Genomic DNA, 25,158 nt, shown 5'->3' with positions numbered 1-25,158 from the left:
TAGGAAATGAAAAAGAAATTAAAAAAAAAATAAAAAACACCACATTTTATAAAAATACTACTAAAAATACCATACCCCTTTTTTTGGTGAAAAAATACTACCGTAGTATTAAAAATACTACGTCTGGCAGCCCTGGTTACTATGAATTTCTTGTTTTTCAGTGTTACCAACAAATATCGAAAGAAGAAGAAGAATTTAATTTTTATTTCAAAGTTTATGTTAAAAAATATTGATAAAAGGTGGACTTATTCACAATGGCTTCTGAAATTATTATATAATATATTCAGAAGCTATTAAAAAAATTGCTGTCTAACCTAGAAAAAAGTAACCAACGAGTAAATCCTTTAATAACTAAGAAGATTAATATTTATTTCATCAAAATTTCCAAAAATCAGAAAATATTAAAAAATGGACTTAACCGCATTGGCTTCTGAGCGGCTCAAATGATTATTTTAATGAAGTATACATTAATGCACTTCTTAATAAAATGCGGCAAAATTGTATAATTTCATTGTAAAATAAGTAATCTGGAAAAAAAGAAAACTACTATACTTTTATTTCAATAAATATTAAACAATACAAACAACAAAAACATTTATGAATGATAACATGAGCAATATTACACATCACATTTTAAATTCGGAAAATATCTTATAAAAATAAATAATTTTATATAAGACATAACATACAATTCAAATGGCTAACGTTTATAGTAAAATACATTCTCAGTTTAAGGCACTTAGTGATAAGCGATTGCATTATTAAATATAAGTTGTTGATTTGAAATTAACTGGCAATAGTAAAGGTTTTATCTGTAATTCTATAAATACTTGAATTTCATCTTATTAAAATTAATGTTAATTCAGATTTAAGCAAAGAAATTAATTATTTATCTATGCGTAGTTTTTAGTTCTTTTTAATTTGGCAGAATACTACATTAAATAATACATTTTATTGCTAATTGCAATCAAGTCAAGTGAAATAGTCATAACGTAAATATATAGAACCTCACAATCTATAAAATTATTATTCGAATTAATAAGAGAAAAAAAAACTTGTTTTTACTGCGGAAAAGTAAGTAAATAACCTGTATCATAGAAAAAAAGGAACTTATTTTTTCAGTATGTTAAATACAATATTTTTTCAAGTGCTCTTGTAATAGTCAAAATTCATAATACTGTTATAATTTTTCTAAGGAAACTATTAAAACACAACATATTTCGATGTATTTTAAATCTTATTAATAAATATCATGTAAATATATTTCTTCACATATTTCTTAAATATTACTAAGAACAAATGAAAATCTCGAGAAATTATTTTATTTTTGATTTCTATTATTTGCGACAGTATATATTTCTATATAAATTTTAAAGTAGATACGGTTTTAAAAATATTCTGATGCTTTCAGTTAAGTTTCATTATGTAAGTTTTTGCAGCAATGTTTCTTTAAAAATAAATAGAATACTTATCAAACAAATACAAACATATATAACAGTAAATCAGTAATACCAAGATAATAATGAAAAGTAGCGTTATAAAACGGATATTTAATCAAAAATATGTTATAATGAATTTACAACTTGAAAAAGGGAAATATGAATTTCTTTTAAAAATATTTACAAAATTATTCGAACTGGTTTGAAATCAATGTCGTAGAATTTTATAGATTGAAAATTATAATCAAATTTACTATGCTTTTAACTTTTTTTGAATGAAAAAAAATATTAATTTTGAGCATATATTATGCTCAAGTTTATTCCATAACAACAATTTACTATTTTCACAAAATTTTAATTTTTCATTAAAAATTCTTTAAAATTACAAAAATATTGGCTTACATAGATTTTTTAAATTGCATCACTTAAGTGTTTTGGCAACTGTTCGTGAAAGAGTTTATCTAACACGAACTTGTTTTATAAATTGGCACATTAAAGCATAGAGTTTCGCCCATTCTTTTTTTTTTGAAACAGATTTTGTGGTGGCAACTAACGTTTTAATATTTTTTATTAGTTAAGAATAAACCACTTTGTGTAAAGAAATTAAATCTTTATAGCTATTAATAATACATGTAAATGTAGCAATAAAAATTAAAAAATATATAGTATAAAATTTAAAATTTTTCTTAAAAAAATATTTAATAAAATGGTGTAATAAAAAGCACAATCGAATAATAAAAAAATTCGAACGTGCTAATTAACCAGGAATTTCACCAACTAGGGAAAGTAGTACTTATTTTTTAGGATCTATACAATAACTAAAGAACTTATTTTTCTTTTTAAAAAAGGATGACTAATTTTTAAAGCTCAAAGTTGCAAATATTTAGTTCAAAACTGTTTTGTCTTTGAAGTACTAGTGATATTCAAACAATAGTAATTATATACAAGTTTTTGGAATTTATGATGCATATAGTTAAATAAACCTTTTTACCATCCTTTAACACTTACTTCAATATTTTATTTCAATTTAAAAAAAAATTAAAATTAAATTTTTATGAAGTTTTACGCGCATGATTATGATAGTAATTAGGAAATAATATTGTAATGATTGAAGACAAAAATAAATTCAATACTATTAAAATATTTCATTAAGAGCTCGTTTCTTAAAATTCGTATTTCTTCTTAATATGTGTCGCAATAGGAAAACTATTACGACAATAGCAAAGCTATTAAGCTAAGAGAAACGAGCGTGATAAATTTGTAAAGATATAATTGCGTTAGATAATGTAGAAAATATCAGCAGTGTTGTTCACTTATTTTTAATATTTCAAATTGACCCTAAAAAGTATAGATATATACATGCAATAAAATAATAGTCTTGATACATCAGTCTGTCAAATGTTAAATAGCCCTGTTGGAAAAAAAAAGTGTAGTATGGCAAAATTTAACTGCAATAAAGTTTCTCAGTTAACTATATCTTAATACTGAGTATTTGAAGAGGAAAAAGAAAGCTTATGATAATTTTGGTTTCCATAAATGAAAATGTCTTTATAATAAATCACATTTCACGAAAGGAATGTAAAACATGCTTAACGGACGAATTGTGCAAGATGATAGGAAAGACTGTTTCGAAGCACCTCAATGGTCGTATTAACGCGATTATCAATTTTTAGGCCGGGTCTTCGTCTTTTAGCAGTTCCGTCCCTTGAAGGTAAGTAGTGAGTTCTGTAAGCAACTTTACAGTACTTGTCATTGTCTGACAGTCTCTAACAGACCTCCTTGAGCACAAGGGTTGGTCCATTAACATTTCGTTAAGAATTTGAGACGTGGAGTCTGATAAGTAAGAATCATTTTCTTCATCCACTTCTTCTGGTATGGCTATCAGGGAGAATCTGAGGATGCACATGAGCTCCCTCATGTGAGCACTCAAAGACTTGGCACTCACTAAAAGATCGGCTGTGTTGCAGGATTCGTCAGAGGGATGCTTCTGCAATTGCTCGCATATGAAGTAGACATGAGCTGTGTGATTGAGCAGCGATGTGTAGAACATTCGAAGAACTTCAATAGGATCTGTGTTCTGCAATATAAAAATAAGGAAAATTAAGAGGATGTTACTAGAATATAAAAAATATTTAATATATATTATTAAGTAATATAATGTTATGTAAAAGCGGCTGTTTCCCAATGCTGACCATAATGCCATTGGTTTCGAAATTGGGGAGCCTTATTTGCTGGTCAACAAATAGCTTTTGCGGTCGTTCTTTTTTTTTTTTAATAAACGGAATTTTAATAGAAATTTTTAAAAATGAATGTGACATTATATATTTATATTTCATTATATTTGTAATAATTATAAATTCATTACAATCATAAATTTATATTTCATTATATGCAAAATTGTAATTCAATAAAAATTTTAACTAGTGGAAGAAGTGGAAAAAATACTAAGTGAAAAATGCTATAAATGCATTTATCAATAAACAGCGGATGACAACCTTAGAAATCTTTTTTTTTCTTTCTGGTTAACGCTAAGAATGCGAATATTAAGACGTGAAGAAATTTATAGATTTCGCATAGTTGAAATTTTATAAAATTATCCGCCAGTACGCGTCTTCTTTTTATATTGTTACATTTTCAAATGAAAAGCAGAATTTTATGAGTTTTTATTTTTCAACTAAGATAATTCTTGCATCAACGGAAACGGCTGGGGAAGGATATTTACTTAAAATAAAAGTATGATTTTGTATAACTTTCTATTCATAGTCGACATTATCAATTAATTAATATAAATTGAGTGCTTTGTAACAGGAGGAGTGATATAGTACAAGAAAATTCCACTACTGTATCGAAAATTAGTTTTGTTTGGATTTTAATTTGTCAGCTTCAAACATCAAAATTGCACTTAACAACGTTTTCATTAAAAAGCAAATATGTTTAGTGTTATGTGAATTGAGAATAAAAACAGATGTCATGTAAAAAAACCGCTAAAATTTATTTAGCTTTAAAATAGTTGAGCCTAAATAAATGCACTTTCAAATATGAGAGTATCATATTTTCACTAATATGCTAAATACATTGTAGATTCATTGGAAGATTCATTCAGGGGAATCTCAGAAAAGAGTATGATATAAACCTTATAGATAGTTTATTTAAATTCATCAAAATATCACTCTCTTCAAATATTCTTATCATTGATCTAAGAAGTAAATTTTAGAGTTTATATTATGAAGTTTAAAATCCAATTTGTATGTGATATAATTCTTAAGGAATTTTGCAAATTTAATAGGAAAAAAATCCTTCCCGCAAAAGTTTTTGTGGGCCACGTGTATTCTCAAAACGTTATTTATCTAGTCTCAAATCTAATTATAAACGCTTTAGTCAAGACCTTGAATATTTAAATGTTGATGTAGGCTTTTTACACTTTATAGAACAAAGTAGATTTTATGATGAATAATTTGCATAATTTCATTGAATGTAAATGTATAACTACTCAGAAGTAATGAAGCCATACTTTCACTACCGATACACTTTTCTCAGTTATGATAATTTAAAATCAGCTATTGCTTGGTTGATCTGATCAAGGTGCTTAACCTAATGACTTTTGGAATAGATTCTGCAGATTTAAACGAGGCAATGAAAAAAAGTTCAAATTAACAAATTTGTTTCGTAGAAATACTAATTTGTTTACTCAGAAGCAAAATGAGAAATGAAATCTCTTAAATGATTGAAACTCGCTTTAGTACGATTTCATACATGACTGATTAAGGTAAATGAGGTATGAAGGCGAAAGGATTTCCCGGAAAAAAAGTCGAACACAATGCGTTAAATCTCAATAGTTTATTGATTTCTAATTTAAACATATTATATTACTTATTCTAGTTTAAACATATTATATTTTTATTATAATTATATAACAATTAAAATAGTAGATATTCCATATGTCGATATGGAAAATAAGGACACATGCAGTGCTTAAATGTATCCAAATAGCAGTATAATCCTGATATTCTTCTTTAGATTGCTTAATGTCTCTAACATAAGGAGATAGTGTTCTAAAAACTGTCAATCGTTGCTGTCGGCTTATTTTTAATGACCAGAAAAATCAATGCGAGAAATAAAATCCTTAATTAACAAAGATCCAAATTTTCTTTGATTGTCGTAAGCATATTACTTTTTAAATGCTCTGTTTAAATTTTTTACTTCTAAAATATTTTTTTAAAACTTTTTTTACTTAATGAATGTTTAAATTTTTTACTTCTAAATATTTTTTTTTGCGAGCTTTATTCAGTGATATTTACCTGCGATATTTATTTATCATAGTTTCGTAGTATTATTTTCGGCTATTATTACGCATTCTGATTTTTTTTTATATTCGAAATTAATAGTTTTAAACTGAAAAGGGTATTCCGCTGCATAAAATAATTCTTCAATATTACGTTAGTATACAGCATTTTATGATAAAAACATTGAATGCGCACCGTTTTACGATTTATAAATAATATGTAGGTTATAATTACTTTTATAATAAGCTTTACGTAAAGTTTTATTTCGCTAACATATGCATTTGAAATAATAAATGCATGTTTGTAAAGCATTAATAGGAATTAGATTTTCGCGTCATTACTAAATGATCTTTAGGACGAAGAACTATTAAACGCAACCAAATTTTAAAAACGAATTAAAAACAGCAACAATATTGTTGATGAAATTGTATTAGTTTGTACGTATTTCCGAAATAATCGGTAATTAAATCAAGCCAGGTAGAATCTATGACATAAAAAGTCAATCTGAATTTGAAGTCGAAGAAATTAGTTAATTCGTCGAAGTAAAAAATTTAAAATTAGTCAAGGTAGCTTCTAATTAATATAATATGTTGCATATTAATTAGAAACAAAAGTATTAATATTTTCCAAAAACTTTTATTCGCTAAAATATGTGTTTGATTTAATATCGATGCATGGGACTGAAGTAAATATAAAAAACTTATTTTATATACTTACTAATATACTTTCGGCTGAAGGAACTAAAGCAACAAGAGGTAGTTCTAGGGTTGAACAATCAGGAAGCACATTCTGAAAACATTAATATCCATAACATCAGATAAAACTATCAAATATGTTAAAGTAACTAAATTAAAATTTGCAAGACATATGCATCTGTAATAGAATTTAAATGTTTTAGGTTTGGAATAAGTTTATATGAGATAGATTTTGTTCAAAATACTTTTTCTGTTTTTCTATTATATGATGAAATAAACAAATGTTAATATTAAATTAACTATATCCAAGATTTTGAAATTCACATTCATTAGAAATAATATGTTTTCAAATGAAAATCACAAACATTACGATAACTTTAAAAATATTAAAAGTAGTTTTTAAATTTAACTAAAAGAAACAAAATTGAAATAAAAGTGAACGAGTTTAAAAAATTTAGTAATGCGTAAAAAGTTAAAAATTTATAAAAGATGAAAATTTTAAATTAAAGTTTTAAAAATTTATGTTTTTCTTCTGAACTACTTTACTTTCTGAACTAATAATATTATGCTGTAAACTTGAGCTTTTAAATTTTTACGCACGTCTTACAACTCAACAATGATGATAATAATAATAATAATAATATGCAAAGCGCTGGGGTTCTGAACGTTTTTTTATTTTTTATTATCGGAAAGTTTTAAATTGATTTAATCGTTAATCTTCTACTCCATCTTAAATATGAAGTAAAAATGTTTGATTTCATTCATCCTGTTAAATGAATCGATCAAATCATTGAATTGCATCTTTCGAATGTAGAAAAAATTTTCCTGCTTAAAATATCGAGAGTAATCTATTCACAAATTTGCGCCGTATTGTCCTTTTCTTTTTTTCAGAATAACCCAACCGGAAATGTTTCATAAAGAATATTTCCCTTGAAGATTAGTGGTCTGATAATCATCCTTTTCTGTTTTTGTGACGACTTTTTAAATAAGTACAAATAAATTACTCCTTTATTTAAAAATATTGCACGCATTTTTTATATAACTCTTTTCCCTTTAGGGAAAACCATAATTAACTGCTATTTAATCAATGTTTTCGATTATATTGTAATTGCGAAGGAGTATAGTTGAGAACTAAGTTTCTATTGTCTTACCTTTAAAAAAAATAAATAAAAAAAGCAAAACAAACTCGCCTATCTCAGTACACGAGAATGTTTTTACTATTTGATGTTTACTTTTTCATTTCGAAACCAGAATTGTTTTTTGGATTTATCATATGAAGCCTCTGAGTCATGTTTGTGGTTACATAAGCGATTGTTTTTGCGTCCTTTGAAAATTGTGTGCTAGAGTTTTGTTTGTTGTGAATGTTAGAGAGACAGGAAGATGTAAACTTCACACTTATGTTTCTATTGGCAAATTATTTTCCGTGTGGGAAATTCCCCTGAGGGGGGATTTTGTTTTACTCGTATTGTGTAAATCTTTTTTTTTTAATGATTATTTATAGACTAACAGTTATATAGTCCATAATGGGTCTTTGTAGACTAATTGTTACTCTATTTTAAATCACTAGAACTACCAGAATATGGTAAAACGTAACTTGTTTTAAGCTCTATCGGAGTAACTAAAGGCTCGGTAATTTTTACCGAAGCGCATTGGTGATGATTTTTCTAAAATTAGCAATAAAATATGATTGTATAATTTACGTGATGATTTTATGATTAAAAGTGGTAAAATTTAGGTGTTTTTATCATGATATCTTAAAGTTTGACAAAAAAAATATTTATTCGGTTCAATTTACTTTTTAGTTTTATATTTTTACGAAAGGTATGATAATAAGAACTATTATTTTGCAAACTAGAATTTTTAGTCAACTGGGGTCCCTTCACGAAAGTAAAGATTACATAATGAATGGTTTAAATACAGTATATCTTGGTTTTTATTAAAATTTATTTTATTTTAATATAAATATTTTTATTACCAGAAATGTCGTTAGCATACAATCCGGTAATTTTACCGAAAACTTTTTTCTTCCTGTTGGAATGATTGTAAACGCATATTATTATTTTTGTAAGTCAAATTATTTTTAAATATTTTTATTATTTTTTTCAATAGCAAATTTTAGCTGTTTGTTTTACAATGTTTCTTTAATTTTTTTTATTTTCATGCCAAATTCGAAATAAAACATTTTAATGTAAATTTTTCATACATTTAAGAGTTTCCATCATTTTATATTAATGCATAACATATTATAGAAAAATTGTAATTAGGCATTAATCTGTCAACCATCTTTATCTTGTCAAAATATGTTAGCATGAATGCTATTTAAACTTTTAATGTATGAATACATTCATTTATCTAAATAAGTCGATATTTTTTCTCTTTGATCTTTTAATGAATATTATTCATATGAATGCTGTTAAAATTTTACTAGTGAAAACCATGAATGTTTTAATTGAATACCGTAGAATTAAACCTTAATTTATGTTTCATTTATATCAATACGATTTTTCCAAATTAAAAGTTGTTACTAAAAAAATATTAAATAAAAGTTTATTTGAAGTATTAATTCGAACTCAAAAATATTTGGAAAAATCAAAGAAAACGTTACACGTGGTTAATATACTTAAAATACTTTTATGAGTTTAATAAATCTGTGAATTCATTTGTTTAAATAAATATAAACTGCCTCAAGTTTCTTAATGTTCAACAAATACAATCTTATCACGAAAAGTTTATTTTCACGAAACTAAGTATATCATTGCCGGAATCACTATCATTTACAACAATTGCTTTTTAAAAATTTAGAATGAGTAATTGACCAAAAGTAATCATTATAACCGTTACAATTAACAAGTATATAATGGGAACAAATAAAATAACTCATACGTATGTACGTGAATGTAGATTTTTCAAATAAAGTATTTCCTGACAGTAATAAAATCAGTTGCACTAAGGTCGAGAAATAGATTTGCAATCGTTGAAAGAGTTACAGAAGAACCTAAATGAGTTATTGAAATAGGTCAAAGAAGAAAAGCGAATGTAAGTTCAAGATCTAGATCAGTTACTATTCTAGAAACTATTTCTCTTTAAGAGTAGAAATAGTTGATTTTTTCAGTAAAAGGAGTTTGTACCCTAGTGTTATGTATAGAATATATTTTTTTCTGGTTACATTTTCATGCTAGAAACTATATTCTTTCTATAAGAAACTCCACATTCGTATTTTTTATAAAAAACTTAACATTAATATTTTTTTTTACGAGAAACTTTGCATTCACTCATTATAAAAACCAATTTTTCTTGGCTAAGTAGGACAAAACTGTGTTGTGCATAGTATTTTTCCTCTTTGAAAATAAAACTTCCATAAATTGCGGTTATGAATTGCTGTTATATATATGTTCAAAATATCTTTTTGTTCTTTTGTGTACTTAAAGAATGATAATGCACTTAAGTTCTTTATAAAAGTTTAAATCAACTAATTTAACTGGACTTAATTGCAATTGCTGTTTCACATTTAAATGTAATTCTCACAAATTATAAAAGTCATTTGAATATTAAGATAAAGGATATATACTGTAATTTTTGCTGAAAAAATATTCTGTGGTAATGCTACATAAAAGGAAAAAAAAAACTATTTCAGTATAAATTTTTATTTAACTTTACTTAACTTTATTATTTTTTGTAACAGTATTAGTAGTATTTAACTTTAATTTTGGTCGATAACAAGGTATATTAAGGTACTTTTTAAGTAGAAGCTAAATTTTCAGCAATTATTTTTTGCGATAATGAAATCCATGTTATAGCATTAGACGACAAAAGTTTGAAACTGAAAGATAAATTAGCTCTTTGGAAAATATTTTATTATATTACTTGAAAACTGAATGTAAACGCTTAGACAGATGTACCCAAAGAGGATGCAGCAAGTTGCTATTATAATATTTAATATATATATTCTTTAGGAAATAAATCGATTATCCTGTTTTTACAGCAAAATTTGTGGGTATTTTCATATTATTAGTGACTTTACAACTGTACAGCATGTTTTTCAGGAAGTTACTGTTATGAAAAAACATGTATAATTGGAACATTAATGTTGTAAAAGAATGGTGGAATACATGTTTGAAACATGTATTCTGAGTTTCGAGTTAACGTGTTGTTAGCAACCTACGTACTCTTAACATTTAACATATATTACCCATGTATCTTCAGAAGCTCGAGGAAGGTTTATTTATTGTTATTTTTATGATTGTATTTATATCCATCTTCGTTTTTCTATTAACTGGAATTAAAATGATTAAAAGAATCTTAAATATTAGAAGTAGTATAAAGTATACAATGCTGACACTCTTACTGCATGCTTCCTTACTTTATTTTTAACAGACTTAAATGCATTATTTTATTTACAATATATTTTTATTTACATATTTTTATTGAATATTTTTATTTCATATTATACTATACAAGGTAAATGCAATTGGATTTTTGTGAATATATATTGGTCTGCCATGATTTCGCTATGTATAAAAACCTCTGGCTCAAATAATGTTACCGCAATGCTTCACAAATTGTGAAAAGTCTCAAATCTATTACAGGGTATTTTTAATTCATAATTCGAATGTAAAAGAAATGTATTTAGCAAAAGTATTTTGCACTTCACAGAAGCCACTTTATCGTATTTTATCAATGTATCAGTTTAGGAAAATCTCGAGAAATATGTCATCTTTTTCCTTGAATATTCCAAGTTAGTTTGTCTTGAATTGTAATTTATTGAGGAGATATTTAAAATAATGAAAAGCCATTGAAAGGTACTCACTGTTCTTAAAATTGTTTGAGCAGTTTCCTTAAGTAGTATGGCTTTTGCTTTCAGTTCTTTCACCACAGTTCTTTTGGTCGAGCGGCGTTCCTGTTCGCTTTCAGGAAACTGCAGCCGACTCGTTTCTATAAGAGCACAGGGATTTTGTAGTTTCTCGGCAAAAGAATATTCAGCGACTCTTAGAATATCATCAGCCGGTAAAGGATTGGCTGAAACTGGACGGACAATAACGGGCAGAAGACGGCACAATGTGCCCATTACGATCAGCAGATGAACGGAGGCTGCTTGTTTTGTTCTGGTGTTTTCTGTAAAAAAATGGTTTTCGTCTTTATTTGCTTCTCAGTAAAAAAAAAACTAAAAGTTTCAATATTATAATAATTTGTATCAAATTATACAATTTAAAAAAATATTGCATTTCATAATTTAAAATCATTTTTTTTAAAATTTCCATTACCCACCACTTTCGGCACCATATGCTATCGTAGTACTTAACGGTCGGTATTGCTGATCTCTTTTCTTGTAGTCATCATATAAGCGGATTATAATTTATAACAAATCTATCTAACTATTATTCAAACAAATTGAAATTTTTGAGTTATTTCTAAGCAAAGATAAAAAGTAAAAAGTTTTTGAAAATCTGGTTTCATTCTTACACCGTACAGAACATACTTAAGCATGGGCACATAAATATATTTCTGAAATAATTTGCATAATTTTATGTAAAAAGATGAAGGATGAAAATGATTCATAATATTTGTACTTTATATTTATAATGAAGCATAATGGGAATTTTTTAAACATTTTTACTATGTATTTTCTTACTTTTTCTTTAGAAAAAGGCATTTTAAAGGAACGAAATAAGTTTATTGTTAAAAGTGTAAAAAAATTTAATAATTTTTTTAAAAAAATTGTAAATATATAGATTGTGCAGTAGTTAATAAGAGTTTAAATTAATATTTTTAGTAGTTAATATTTGCAATTTTTATAGTTATTATAAATAGTTCAGCTATAAATATTTTTGTCATAAAAGTTGACTATTTAATTTATCACTTACTCACATTAAAACTCACATTATCATTTAGAAATATATTAATTTGTTAAAAGAGATGTTTCGTAATTTTATTGGTAACATCAATTATTGTATTAATTGGTTAGTTACAAAAGACTTACAAATGGCCACAAACTTCGAGAAAAAATGAAATAAATGTAGGTTTGTAATAAATAATAATTAATTTCTAATATGAAGATTTTGGATAATTTATCTCAATTTTCATTGCAAATTTCATTTTTAGATAATATTTATAAAGCTTGTCATATACTATACTTAAACCCTGGACATACAATTGAATAAAAAAAAAACTAATAATAACGACCTTTGAGACGAGACAAGAGAGGTTAAACTGAAAACTTTCTTAACAATGGTTGAGCATTTCATTTTATTATAAATTTTTTAAAGTCAATAATATATCACTTAGTTCAGTCTACCGATGGTTGTAAATGGAAGAGTTAGGTCAGCGTCCGCTATTCTGCTTTGCCCGCAGACATCACACATGACACAAAGTTGAAAAATGCAGGCTGAATGTCAGAAAATCACTGAAGCATATTGTGTAATTTATTCAGACAAGTGAAAAATTTTCTATGTTTTCACATGTATAAAGTATTCGCACGGCCAAAAACTAGTAAAAACTTATGTATAGTTAAAAATTTTATTTAAACAATTACCTACACTGAAGTGGATGCATAAATTAGTTTGGCTCAAACTGAATAAAGTTTAAAACGAATGTGAAAAATATTATATTTTTAAGCAAAAAAATTAAGAATTGACTTATTTTTAAAAGAATTCTAGAATTTGATATTTCGCTTTTAGGCATTTTTTTTAAAAGAAAATGGCATTCTGAAATGTCAGTTGAAATAAGTTGAAGTGGATTCAGACTGGTTTTGTTTCAAATTTAAAACCCTGTAAAAAGTAACTCTCATCATTACATTAAAATGCATGAAAATCCTATACCTGACGCAAAACAAACTATTTTAAAAATTTTTATAACATCGATAAATATATGAATGAATGTACGGATTTAAAATATCGAAGTGCGTGAATTGAAGCACGAAATATATAAGAAGTAGTATTAAAATATCTTAAAATATCTTAAAAAATATCTTAAGATGTGTTTTATTTGATGGTTTGTGCACCATTCAGATCAGTCTACTGATGGTTATAAATAAAACAGTGGTCAGTTACCACTTTATCTAGAGATAAGAGCTAGTTGAAAAATGAAGGTTGCAAGCCGAGAAATCACTGAAGCATATAATTTAATTTATTCAGACAAGTGAAATTTTTCTGTGTTTTCATTTTTATGAGGTATTTAGATAATCAAAAACGCATCCAAATATAAAGAGCTATAAAAATGCTTTGATTTAAACAATTATCTTCAATGAAGCGGATGCATAAATTAGTTTGTTTAACAGCATTCTTAATAGTGTAGTGACGACAAATCGAAGAAAACGATGCTGTTATGAGTGAAATTATCACGATATCACACCACGCCGACAACCTTGTGCTTGACCTCAACCGCTAAATATATTTCGTAATTTTTTTCCAAGTTTAACAGAGAACTCCAAACAAACAATGGCTTTTAACCAATAACTTTCACACTGCGAGGAAATTCCAAAAAGGTAAATGAAATAGGGAATTCCGTAGAGGCCCCAATTGGAACACCTACGTCAGCGTGAAATGACGACATCATTTAGTTGTGTGTCCCCTTCTTAGAACACGTGTATGAAATTAAATAATATTATTACTTTAAGGTAAGAGGATTTTGCCACGAGTCAATCGTCAAGAATTTAATGAGATCCAGAACTTACCTGTTTTTAAAATTGTTACAAACAAAATGAGACTTCTCTTAATTTTGAATGTCTGTAAGATGTATCAAAGTGATCGATGAAGAATTAGTAGCAATAAAACCTGTGTTTTGTATTGGTTAAAAATATTATCTGATGTAATTGGAAGGATTAGAAGTTGTCTTTATTATAAACTTGACAAGTGATAAAAAAGTATCGCAGCAGACCTAAGATCATCCCCCAGTTTTGCGAATCAAAATGGGTTAAGATTATATGAAATCACCTTGTTGTGGTTTTAAGGCTAATATGTATTAAAATTTTAACGAGCAACTTTTTCGATAATTTTCAAATAGTAGTCGGTAGCAGAATGTTAAAATTTTGCTGGCAAAAATTAGAGCACAGGTTTTTAATTTTATTTTAACAGTTTATGATCTATTGAGCCCAAATGGAACATGAAAAACAATGTTCAAATATTTCTGAAAACAGTAGTGGTACAAATTATCTCTAAATGAGGGATATATTGAATACAGTTTTTCGCATTTTTCATCAACTTCAACAAAGTATCCCCATCAATAGATAGGGGGTTAGAATCTTATAACAGTTGGGTTAACGCAGGAGGTTTTCGAAATTTTCTTTTCAAATAACGGCTGATATGTTTCACTCCAAATGTAATCCAGGAAGATGAGTGAGTTTAGTTTTCTTGGTTTTGAGGTTAGATATGAAGTAAAATTACAAGACTACGGAATTGCGCAGCCACAAAGTTAATATAAATCTGTTGTTCAATGGTGAATGTAAAATATAATTTATCAATGCTATTTTGTTAGCAGTTAGAGGTTGCTAGGCTTTTCTTCTATGAAATTCAAATTTGAATTGATAATCGAAGCCTTTAAAGAAAAGGAGTTTGCCTCGATTTTTAACTCTGGAGTACCCTTGTCTCCTGAGTTTAGTTTAAAACTACATATTTAGATAGGGTAAAGCTTTTATAATCCTTGAAATGACTTTTTTCGGACCTATACATATTTATAGTGAAAAATTAAGGGGACGGAATTTTTGAAAGACACTTGATGTAGTTGAAATTAACCTAGAAACGTCTATAGCTAAAATAAAGAATTTTTTTTTGAGCAAAGAAATATCTTGTTCTTAGTACATTGTAGAGCTTTAACTCCAGTTTTTCATTTATTTCAAAGTTTAGCAATACTTAAAATCTTAAACACAATATTTAAAAATTAAATTCTTAAAAACATATTACTGTAAAAATCTACTTTTTCTAAATTTCGTGCTCCCATAAAACAATAGAAAATGTAGAAACTATACTTAAAGTTCATTAAATTTAGATCAAATAAATGATTAAAAAGATCATTTAACTTTCTCAAAAATTCTTATTGAGGTAAAAAAACAAATAAACATTTTAGAATTCAGTAAATTTAATTAAATAATTACTAAATGAAAATTACAACACTCTCGAAAATTATTAGTCGTATTAAAAGAATGAGAAACGTAAAAAGTTTTGTAAATTTTAATTAAATATTAGAAAAGAATTTCAACGCTAATATAAATTTTATTTAATTCTGCGATTAATTTTGATTTAAGTTCTAGAAAAGAGTTTTTTCGTAGAAACTCTTACCTCTGTGAAAAGAAAAAGAATTAAAAGTTGAAAGCTTAGCAAATTTAATTTAAATAAACGGTAGGAAATAAGTTTAACCTACGCAAAATTCTAGCTCCCATAAGAAAAATAAACAAACATAAAAAGTTTAAAGTTTAGTATGTAATTTAAATAAACACTAAAAGTAAGTTGCAAGTTTTCAAAAATCTCTACCATAAAGAGAATAGAAATTTAAAAACTGTTCGTACATAATTGTTTCGTACATAAAAAATACACTTTAGGTCTATTATAGAATAGATTTACTTATTGAACTTGGAAAAGGTGACAATAAATATCATCTTAATGTAACGAGAAAAAAAGTTCCGAAATTCTTAACCTATAATTTGAAGCACACTAAGAAAAGTAAAACAGAAAGAAATGAAAAAAAAAAAGAAAGTTTAGATTTCAATAAATAAATAGTTGAATAAAAGAGAAATTCTTATAGGAGCCGTTGACACCAGAGAAACACGAAGGGAAAGCCATATAAAAAGGATATCCGCAGCCGAAGTTACAATGGCATTTCTGAATACCAGACAAGAATAACCGCCCTATAAGTGAAACCGAATTTCTTTAAAAAATCTTATAACCCATCTGATCAGCAAAGCGCGAAAAAGTTTGAGTTCACAAGTAAGCATAAGGGTACACGTTAGAAGATTTTTCGGAAACTGTTATTTTACTGCTCGCGACTTTTTCTTTCTCTTCATAAACTCTTCTTTTTTTCTTTTTCTTATTCTCTACCTCTTAACTTTCGCGCTTCGTTCGCGATCGTTTGCCCGGCGAAGAGTACGTTAACAAAAGGATATTTAAATTCAAATTTATACCGCTTCTTCACTTTTTCTTTCAATGAAGAGGATTTTGGAATTCTCCAAATTTGAATGAAAGTATTTTGTCTCGAAATATGCCATCTTACTTTCTAATTCTTAAACAGGATCTTTTTATCGATATTAGAAATACTTCTCAGATTTCACAATACAATTCTTTTATAATTCTGAGACACGAGCCTTAAATTAACCTATATATTTTGACAACATGAGTTCAAATTAAGTATTTCAGAAAAATATTTTACTTTGTAAACTAAAGTAATAAATATACATTACATGAATTTTTTGAAATATATATATATATTNATATATATATATATATAATAGGAATTTTAGGAATTAAAAAAAAATTCAAATAGCAGATCATATTTGATAACATACTTTAAACATTTTATTTTTGATCAGATTTTCTTATATTTTATTTTATAGCAACTTTAAATTTTATTAAAACATACATTGTTTAGCAATGTTAAAAAATATAGCTCATATAATATTTTTTAATTTAATCCACTTTGGAATATTAGTATTGTAAAAAAATTCAATTGTATATCAGAGATTTTTTTAATACTTTCAAAAACAATCTTTCATAGTCTTAAGAGTGTGCGTACTAGTTTTTTTTAAGTATTCTTAAAATGCATCAGCATATTTTTTTTGTAAGTACATTTGAATCATGTTTCACTTATTTAGTTATCAATGATATGGTTTTGATTCAAATATATTCAAATACATATTTTTTTATATTTGATTTGTTAATATTTTGACGTATGATGTTGATGCAAAATTTAATAACAGCTGAATTCTAAATTGAAAGCATATTTCTATTAAATATCAAGTTTGATTACTTCTGTACTATATCTAATATTCAATCCTCAGTATGTATACTCCAGAAATTCTTTTTTCTTCGTTATCAAAAGTGTCAATTAAACATATTTGTATATGCACATTTTTGACAGTTAACAATGTTTGAAAACATTCTCATATACATTTGAAAATAACTATGAGATCCATAAGTATTTTGTTTTGAATTATAAGAGTAGTAAATGCTTATGTAAAACAATATTATTCAATAATAGCATTATAAAAAATATGTACATTTATGAAACAAAGATCATAGAAGAAATTCAGAATTAACTGTGGTAACGTTGGAATTTTGAGAAAAAAAAAATGATATTATTTTTCATTCACAAAAAAAAAAAATATGAAAGTTAAATTTTCTAAATCGAGTGGTTTTTTCAATTACTTTGATTCTTTTTTCTTTTCCTCTTGTTAAGAATTAGTTAAAATTATTATAACAATTCCGTATATTTTGTTTTATATGCTGATTACATTTCTCATTTGTATGTATTTTTTAATAAAAAGTATCATATGTTATTAATTCCTAAACTCATTGCGATGAATGACTCTTTTCTAAATCATATTTATATGAAGGGAAATGCATTTTTAGTGTAATGAAACCAAAATGTCATTCATAACTGTAAATGTATTACAGAATATATGTTACAAACAGTATTGTTGGAGTAGTTAATGTTAACTAGCTAAAATTAATTAAAACATAATCTTTGGATGAAATCATAAACGTTCCTCAATAATATCTAACATCAATAAATAAAAACGAATGAATACATTTAACAATCCCCAGTCCACGTTCAAACAAAGCATACGAATATATTAAAACTTTTCGTATGCAGATGATTATAGTATTTAGCTGCAATAAAACGCTCAGCTCTCATCCGAATAATAATTACTCATTCATGTGACAGAAACGGGAAGGATTGATGGATTAGTAATTTATCATTACCTAGTTTGTCTTTTTTCCCCTATTACTTTAGCCGCGAGTTTAGGGTTACCGGGCATAATAAGACAGACTCTTATCACACGATATGATTTGAATTTAGGCTTCTAGATGATGAATATTTCAGTTTCACAAAGATAAATCATGTTTGTTTCAAAAAATAAAATTAGATTTAAGCCAGTTTTAGGTTAGACAATCTTTTTTTAAAAAGCAATCAGTTTAAATTGACGCGTATCAAATGCTTAAATGATATTTATTCAATGAATGATATGTGCTTTGCTTGTTGAGTATAATAATATGAATATAAGTGATTATTTTTTCTGTGTTGTTTTGTAACCTATAAAAACAATTTGGTTTCCTTGAGATGAAATTGTATAATTATGGATGCTAATTGTAATAGTAAGATACAAAATTATAATGTGATCTAGATAAGACTAGAGATGATTGTTTTTAATTTTTTTTTTTTTTACATTTATTTTTTCTGTAATATTAATTGTTACGTTAGCTGCATGTTTTGTTTTCTTTTGTTTCAGATAGTATAAAATTTCAAAAAGAAATTTCAAATTTCAATTTATGTGGATTACTTTTTATACATGATTAAGGTAAGTTTACACTCAATATTATTAAGATATTACTATTGACTGCAACATTAAGTTTTACACATCATTACATGTAAAGAATTTTACTTAAGGCTTAGAACTAAATTCCTTGAACACTTACAGAGAAATATTGGATTACTCTCACAGGGTTAGTATTTTTATGTAAGTTTTATTCGGTGGCGAATAAAACTTATGGTAACATTTGTTTATGAGGCAAACACTTTTGAAATAATCAATAAGAATAATAAATACATATTTTTTAAAATCGTTATTAATATTAGCATTCATATTTTTTTGAAACCACTTTAAATTTATTGTACACTTTAAATTTATTGTTAGTATTCATTGAAAATATTAATAGCCATACAATTCTTTACTTCATTAATAGAAATAATGTACATTACATTTGTTTGAACTATTGAAAATAAATGCATGTATGCATTTTATGAAACTATTAAATTGACATGCATACATTTGTCAAACCACCTGATGAGAGAAGCATGTATACAGATATATACATATGTATATAGATATATTTGTTAAAACAACTGAAATATGTATACATTGATAAATAGTACACAAATATTTGTTATAATAATAGAAATCGAATAGAGCTAAATATGAACGCGTTTGCTTGTAAAATATTATTTATTATAAATTATTTTTCTTTATTTAGAAAAAATGTTTGGAATGCATTAATTCAAAGCATCAATACTATAAATGTACCAATTGTTATGATTTGGATTGAGATAGAGTTTAAATATGAAAAAAACTATAAATTGTACAAAACGTGAACATAATATATATAATTTTTCTTACCGTTTTTTGTTTTCTTTTCTCTCTTACGGTTTTCATACTTTGGGTGACATTTACGTTTGTCTTGTTCCACCATTACCAACAATATCAACACGAACTATTAATTTAAGTACAGCACCCTCAAAGGAAAAAACTTTTTATCAAAATATTTAAAGACTGATAGTATGAAATGACCAATCGAATATGCAGTACAAAGTACTGATCCCACTGACCGTATAAAAAAAGTCTTCTCTGATGACCGTATGACAGTAGAGTGTCCCTTCATGATTCCATGCCTTATCTTCTTATATCAAGACCACACCGTAGTTCGCGTTTCATCAAAGAGAAGACACGCTTGCCGGTAAAAAGAACAACTTTGGCTTGAAATCGCCGATGTTGGCGCCTCTTTTTTAATAAATTTCGTGTGGGAAATTGTAGTTATGGGTTACGTGATCGCAGGCACAAGTGCGGAAAACATGCCGCTCTCTGAGAAATTAACGGTATAGGAGTAATTAGGTTATAGTGGTGGTGAAGTTTGGCCTTTTTGGGATTATTGATACCGTATTTTCATTGCGGCAATCATTATATAATACTAGAAAGGTGTGTGGGAGAGAAAACGTTTCTCATCACTTCAAGGAATTGGATATCGAAGCTCGCAGACTAAGAGAATGCGGATACGCAAATTGTACTAGTATTGAGTTGTTCTTTTTTAAACGGAGACATATATGCAGATAAATTTTGTTTTAGTAGACAGTTTTTTTTAAAAGGGGGATTCTTGATTGTAATTTTTATTTATTTATATTTTTTCATAGAAAAGTATTTTTAATTCTCATTTTAAAACTCCATTTCTTTTAATTCTAGAACAATGTATAAAGGATTTTTTTAAAAAAATTAGCGAATTTTTGAGACAGATCAAATGGTTTGATATTTAACAAACAGCGTGCAATCTTTAGAAAGTTTTCATTTCCAATTAACTTTTTTTCGTAAAACTATTTCATTTAGTAAATATTGGAAGATTCCTAGTTTTTTTTGAAAAGCAAATATTTATACAAAACATTTTATCCACAAAACATCCCAATACTTGTATAATATTTATTCATTTCTATTTTATGAAAATTGTAAATGAAAAAAATTTCTTATAAACATACGAATGTTTGTGAATTCATTTAAATGCAATAAAATTCTTTAAATAATACTATTTCATTTAGATAATGTCCGGCAAGATTTTAGTCAACATTTAGTTACAAAAACATTTATCTTGCAAATATCTGAATACTTGCAGAACACTTATCAATTTTAGTAAACGAAAATATTAATTTAAAAGAACTTTATAACAGGACTTTATTCATTATAATATAACTAAAATTTTAAAATAAGTCTTTTTTATCTAGTAACTATATTCGAATACTTGTAGAACATTTATTTCTTTTTATGAAAAGAAAAACTTATGATAAAACTACTTGAACTTGCAAAAATTCGATTTTTGTAGAATAATTATTAAATTATTGCGATGAAAAGTTTAAGATAGAAATATTTTTTCTAGAAATAATTGAAATGCTTGTAATTTTTTAATTTCTCTTAATTACAGCAAATTTACCAAGATGAAATTATTTTATCCAGAAAATACTCAAATTCCTGTGGTAATTTTTGTTTTTGGAACAAAATTTAAGAAATAAATTCTTTCATTTTAAATAAATAATATTTTTAGTAAACGTAGAATATTTTTTAACGATGCATTGATGGATGAATAGTTGATATTAATGAACATTATTTTTTTTATTTTAACTTTGAAAATTTATAAAAATTGATCGGAAATAAAATATTTTATCCAGCAAAAAACATAATAGTTATAGAATTTGTTTTTATTTTATTTTTAAACAAAATTGTTAAGATAAATACGTTTCGTCAAACAAATATCCAATTGCTTGTGGGATTTTTATATCTTTTATAAACAAAACTTAATAGTGATAAATATAGAATAGTACAAATTGAGTCGTTTGTATAGAGCAATGTCGTTCATAAACTGTTACTTAAATTATGGAAAGTTATCGGATAAAATGTAGCATTAAAATTAAAGAGGGAAAAATAGAAAACTATTAATAAATCTAATTGTTTTTATCAAGAAAAAAGTTTGGTTTTATTAATTTTTTGTCTAAATAATTTATTAAATTTTATTTAATATTTTTGAATTTTGTGTTTGCAATAATTAATACTTTTAAACTTATCAATCACATTTTAAATTGAAGTTTATTTCTACAATATCTTTTCACGTACTGCATGGTTAAACTTGGAGAAACAAACGCTAGTAGTCTTGCAGGGAAAACGCCTCATAATCATATTATTGTTTTTGAAATATCAAATAATTTGTCTTTAAAATGCTTGTGATATTTTATTTTAAAAAGAAATTTTCTGTTATATGTAATTTGTTATTTTTCACGAAATAATGTATTTCAATGTAGAAACTAACAGAATAATAATTTTAGCATTTCTCAATACTTGATGTAGTGAGAATAAAAACAATTGAACTTCATTAGCTATGAAACCTCTTAAATAGCTAATAGAATGTGTTTTTAATAGTTAATTCTTTAGTTATTTAATAAAATAAATAAATTATGCAATGATTTCCGTGAATATAATTCATTTAAATTTTTTATAATAATTATTGTTAATTTTTGATTGATTTTGATGTTAACTATAAACACATTTGATAGCAAAAACTTACTTTACTTATAGTATAAGTTACATTTGGTTGCAAAAAAACATAAAAAAAAATCTGAATTTTAAAGCAGCATCTACGAAACTTTTCGAACTCGTAAATAATTCGAACTTTTCACTGAATTTGACTCGATTTGAATTATAAAGTTTGTGCAATGCATGGTATGGTTATAAAATTGCAAATTAATGCTAAAAATTTCTTATGGCTGATTACGAATAAGCTTGAATAAATTTATTTGTAATAAGTCGCTATGAAAATGCATTTTGAATTATATCTTTGAATTATACATAGGTCTAAGTTTAAAATTATAGGATATAATTTTCAATCAGTTGAGATGATAATTTTATTGATTAAAAAATTGTTATGTTAAGATGTTGCTTAGACGTGTAAGCAATTTATTTATTGAGAAAAGTAAATAACGAAAAAAACGTATAAATAGTTTATTAAAGAGAAAATATGTTTTCCTCACAGTTATTTTGAATTCTTACGCTCTTTCAATAAATTCTGAAATCATCAGTTTTCTCTTTCCACCAGAGACAGAAAGAGAAATCACAAAAAGCTTCCACTTGAGGTTTAAGAGCATACAAATAGATCTTTTCGTTCTTTTGTACTTCTGATTTTTATTTCCTTTACTTGTTCTCTTGTGTTAGTCGAAACAATTGCCGAGTGAAAAAGAAACAGTTATTTTAGGCGTTGGTTTGAAAATCATGTCAATTAACGTTTTCTCAAAATTAAATTTCTCAGTGATTTGCAAGTAATCTGTTAATGTTTTAATCTCAATGAGCGTTTCTGATCAAATACAGTTTCTTCTCGAATTTTTTTTAAGGATTTTTTTCCAAACTTAGTTTTGTTTTGTAAAATAAATTTTTTTAGTCCTTTTATTTTTTTTAAAAATTTTGTTTTAAAGAAATAGGGAAAAGTAGAGTAAACTCAAAATCTCAAATTCAAACGAACCATTCGAAGTTTTGTGGAAAGGAAATTAAAAAGTTGAATCAAGATGAGTTGTATCTCGTTTGTGGAATTATACTCAAAACCTATACATTGATATCACGATATAATTTTTTTCATAAATTTAATTGTTTTTATTATGGTTCTTTCTTTTTCTGATTTTAAAATATTATTTTAATTTTAGTATGCTTGCTTTCAGTAACAAGCAATTACTAATACACAGTGTATTTTTTATCATGTCTTAGCATAAAAGTTGATTCATTTTGCTTTGAAAAATAATTTAAAATAGCATAATTTGTTTTGTGAGATATAGCAATATTTTAATGAGGGTTGTAGCATCATATTTTAATCGCTAGTAAAATTTTGCAAAATGTGTTATATTTTACTAATTATAATTATGCATAACTTGCTGCATACATGATTTTGATGACATCTTGCTGCATACGTGTTTGGACGGAGGGGAAAAGTAATCGTACATGGTATATAAAAAATCGCTACTATTTAACAATACGTAACCATGCGCAGAAAGTAAAAATTAAAATAAAAAACTAAATGGCATATTCTGTAATAATTTAAAAATATAAAATAACTTATTTATTTCATTATTTAATAATTTAATTATTTGTATCTGTTTTCGGTGACTTAACATTATTAGATAAAGGATAACACGATTTTGAAAGCTCTAACCAAAAAAAAAAAAAAAAAAAAGAAAATATTTTACTTACATATTTAAGACTTATTTTAAAAGATTAATTAACCCTCTAAACATTAATCTCGTCTTTTCCCGAACTTTCTTACCTGAAGAAATCGGTTTCTTCATGTAATTTTGAATGAAGAATAGTGCGTAGCAGGAAATTTTCAGTAAAATTTTACTCAGGGACCCACTGCTACATTATTTAGGTTTTTCGAAATCTCGTTCGAAAAGCTAAACTTTTAAACACAACTAACGCGTGGGTTCAGGAAGTTACATCATACCAATTCAATGAAGCGCCACCTTATCATACCATTCATGAATCTTCCTTTTATTAATATGGATAAAATATATTATAAATTACCATTATTTTACATTGATTTTTCTTCAGAGCCAGAATAAGACTGAATAAAAATTTACTGAAATTAGTATTTTCTATTTGTAGACAAAAACTAATTTGTGAAATTTAGAGTGAAATGGTTATTGATCAAATAAGTATTTTCTATGAAGATAGGTATTTCTGTAAGAATAATTGAGCAAGAGAGCGCAATATACCTCACCCGATCCATTTCATCATTGCTTTTATTTACGAAGTTTTCAGATTATAATGATTAAATCACGAAGCGAGAAAATTAGAAAGAAAATTGCACGTGAATTCAAAAGTTTCTTGATAAATAAGGCTGTCAAAATTATTTGATGTTGCTGTTTTAATTTTCAAAGAATGCTTCATTTCATTATTAAAACGAACGCTTTAAATTAAATTAGACATATATTTCTATAATAATTCAGTTTATTGGAAGAAATCAAAACTTTTTAAACAAAATACCAATATATCAGGACAAAAATAATAAATAATGAATTTAATTCGATTTATAACTATTAATTAGTTTCTTTTTTTATTTATCTTTTTTATTTAGTCAAAGATGTTTAGAAATATTCTTTTATAATTAGAATCACTTATCAAGAATACTTAAACACATCCTTGAAAAATAACCACAAAAAGTATCCTTGATGAGTTTCTTATTTATGCTTCTGTATAAGTAAATGCGGTCTGCGCGCAATGCTGACCTTACCACCGCATTCATGCTTTTG

General features: G+C 25.9%; 1 protein-coding gene across 2 annotated transcripts in view; it reads right to left on the bottom strand.

Annotated features, from left to right (window-relative positions):
• Nucleotides 1-538: 538 nt before the first annotated feature.
• LOC107444933 (uncharacterized) overlaps nt 539-25,158 on the bottom strand; it is a 51,129-nt gene continuing 26,509 nt past the window's right edge. Inside the window, exons 1-4 of one of the 2 annotated variants that reach the window (XM_016059208.4) lie at nt 19,736-20,573; nt 11,225-11,529; nt 6,440-6,511; nt 539-3,516 (exon numbers count right to left, since the gene is read on the bottom strand). In XM_016059208.4, coding sequence (XP_015914694.1) covers nt 3,109-3,516; nt 6,440-6,511; nt 11,225-11,529; nt 19,736-19,808 — 858 coding nt within the window. In that variant the 5' untranslated portion in view covers nt 19,809-20,573 and the 3' untranslated portion in view covers nt 539-3,108. Of the gene's footprint in view, nt 3,517-6,439; nt 6,512-11,224; nt 11,530-19,735; nt 20,574-25,158 lie in introns of those variants that run through there. The other variant, XM_016059209.4, reaches the window with a different exon arrangement.

This window comes from Parasteatoda tepidariorum, chromosome 1, assembly GCF_043381705.1.
Source record: "Parasteatoda tepidariorum isolate YZ-2023 chromosome 1, CAS_Ptep_4.0, whole genome shotgun sequence".
In the NCBI taxonomy this organism is placed as follows: domain Eukaryota; kingdom Metazoa; phylum Arthropoda; class Arachnida; order Araneae; family Theridiidae; genus Parasteatoda; species Parasteatoda tepidariorum.
Note: the sequence above shows the minus strand (reverse complement) of the source record. Positions and strands in the feature narration are given on the sequence as shown.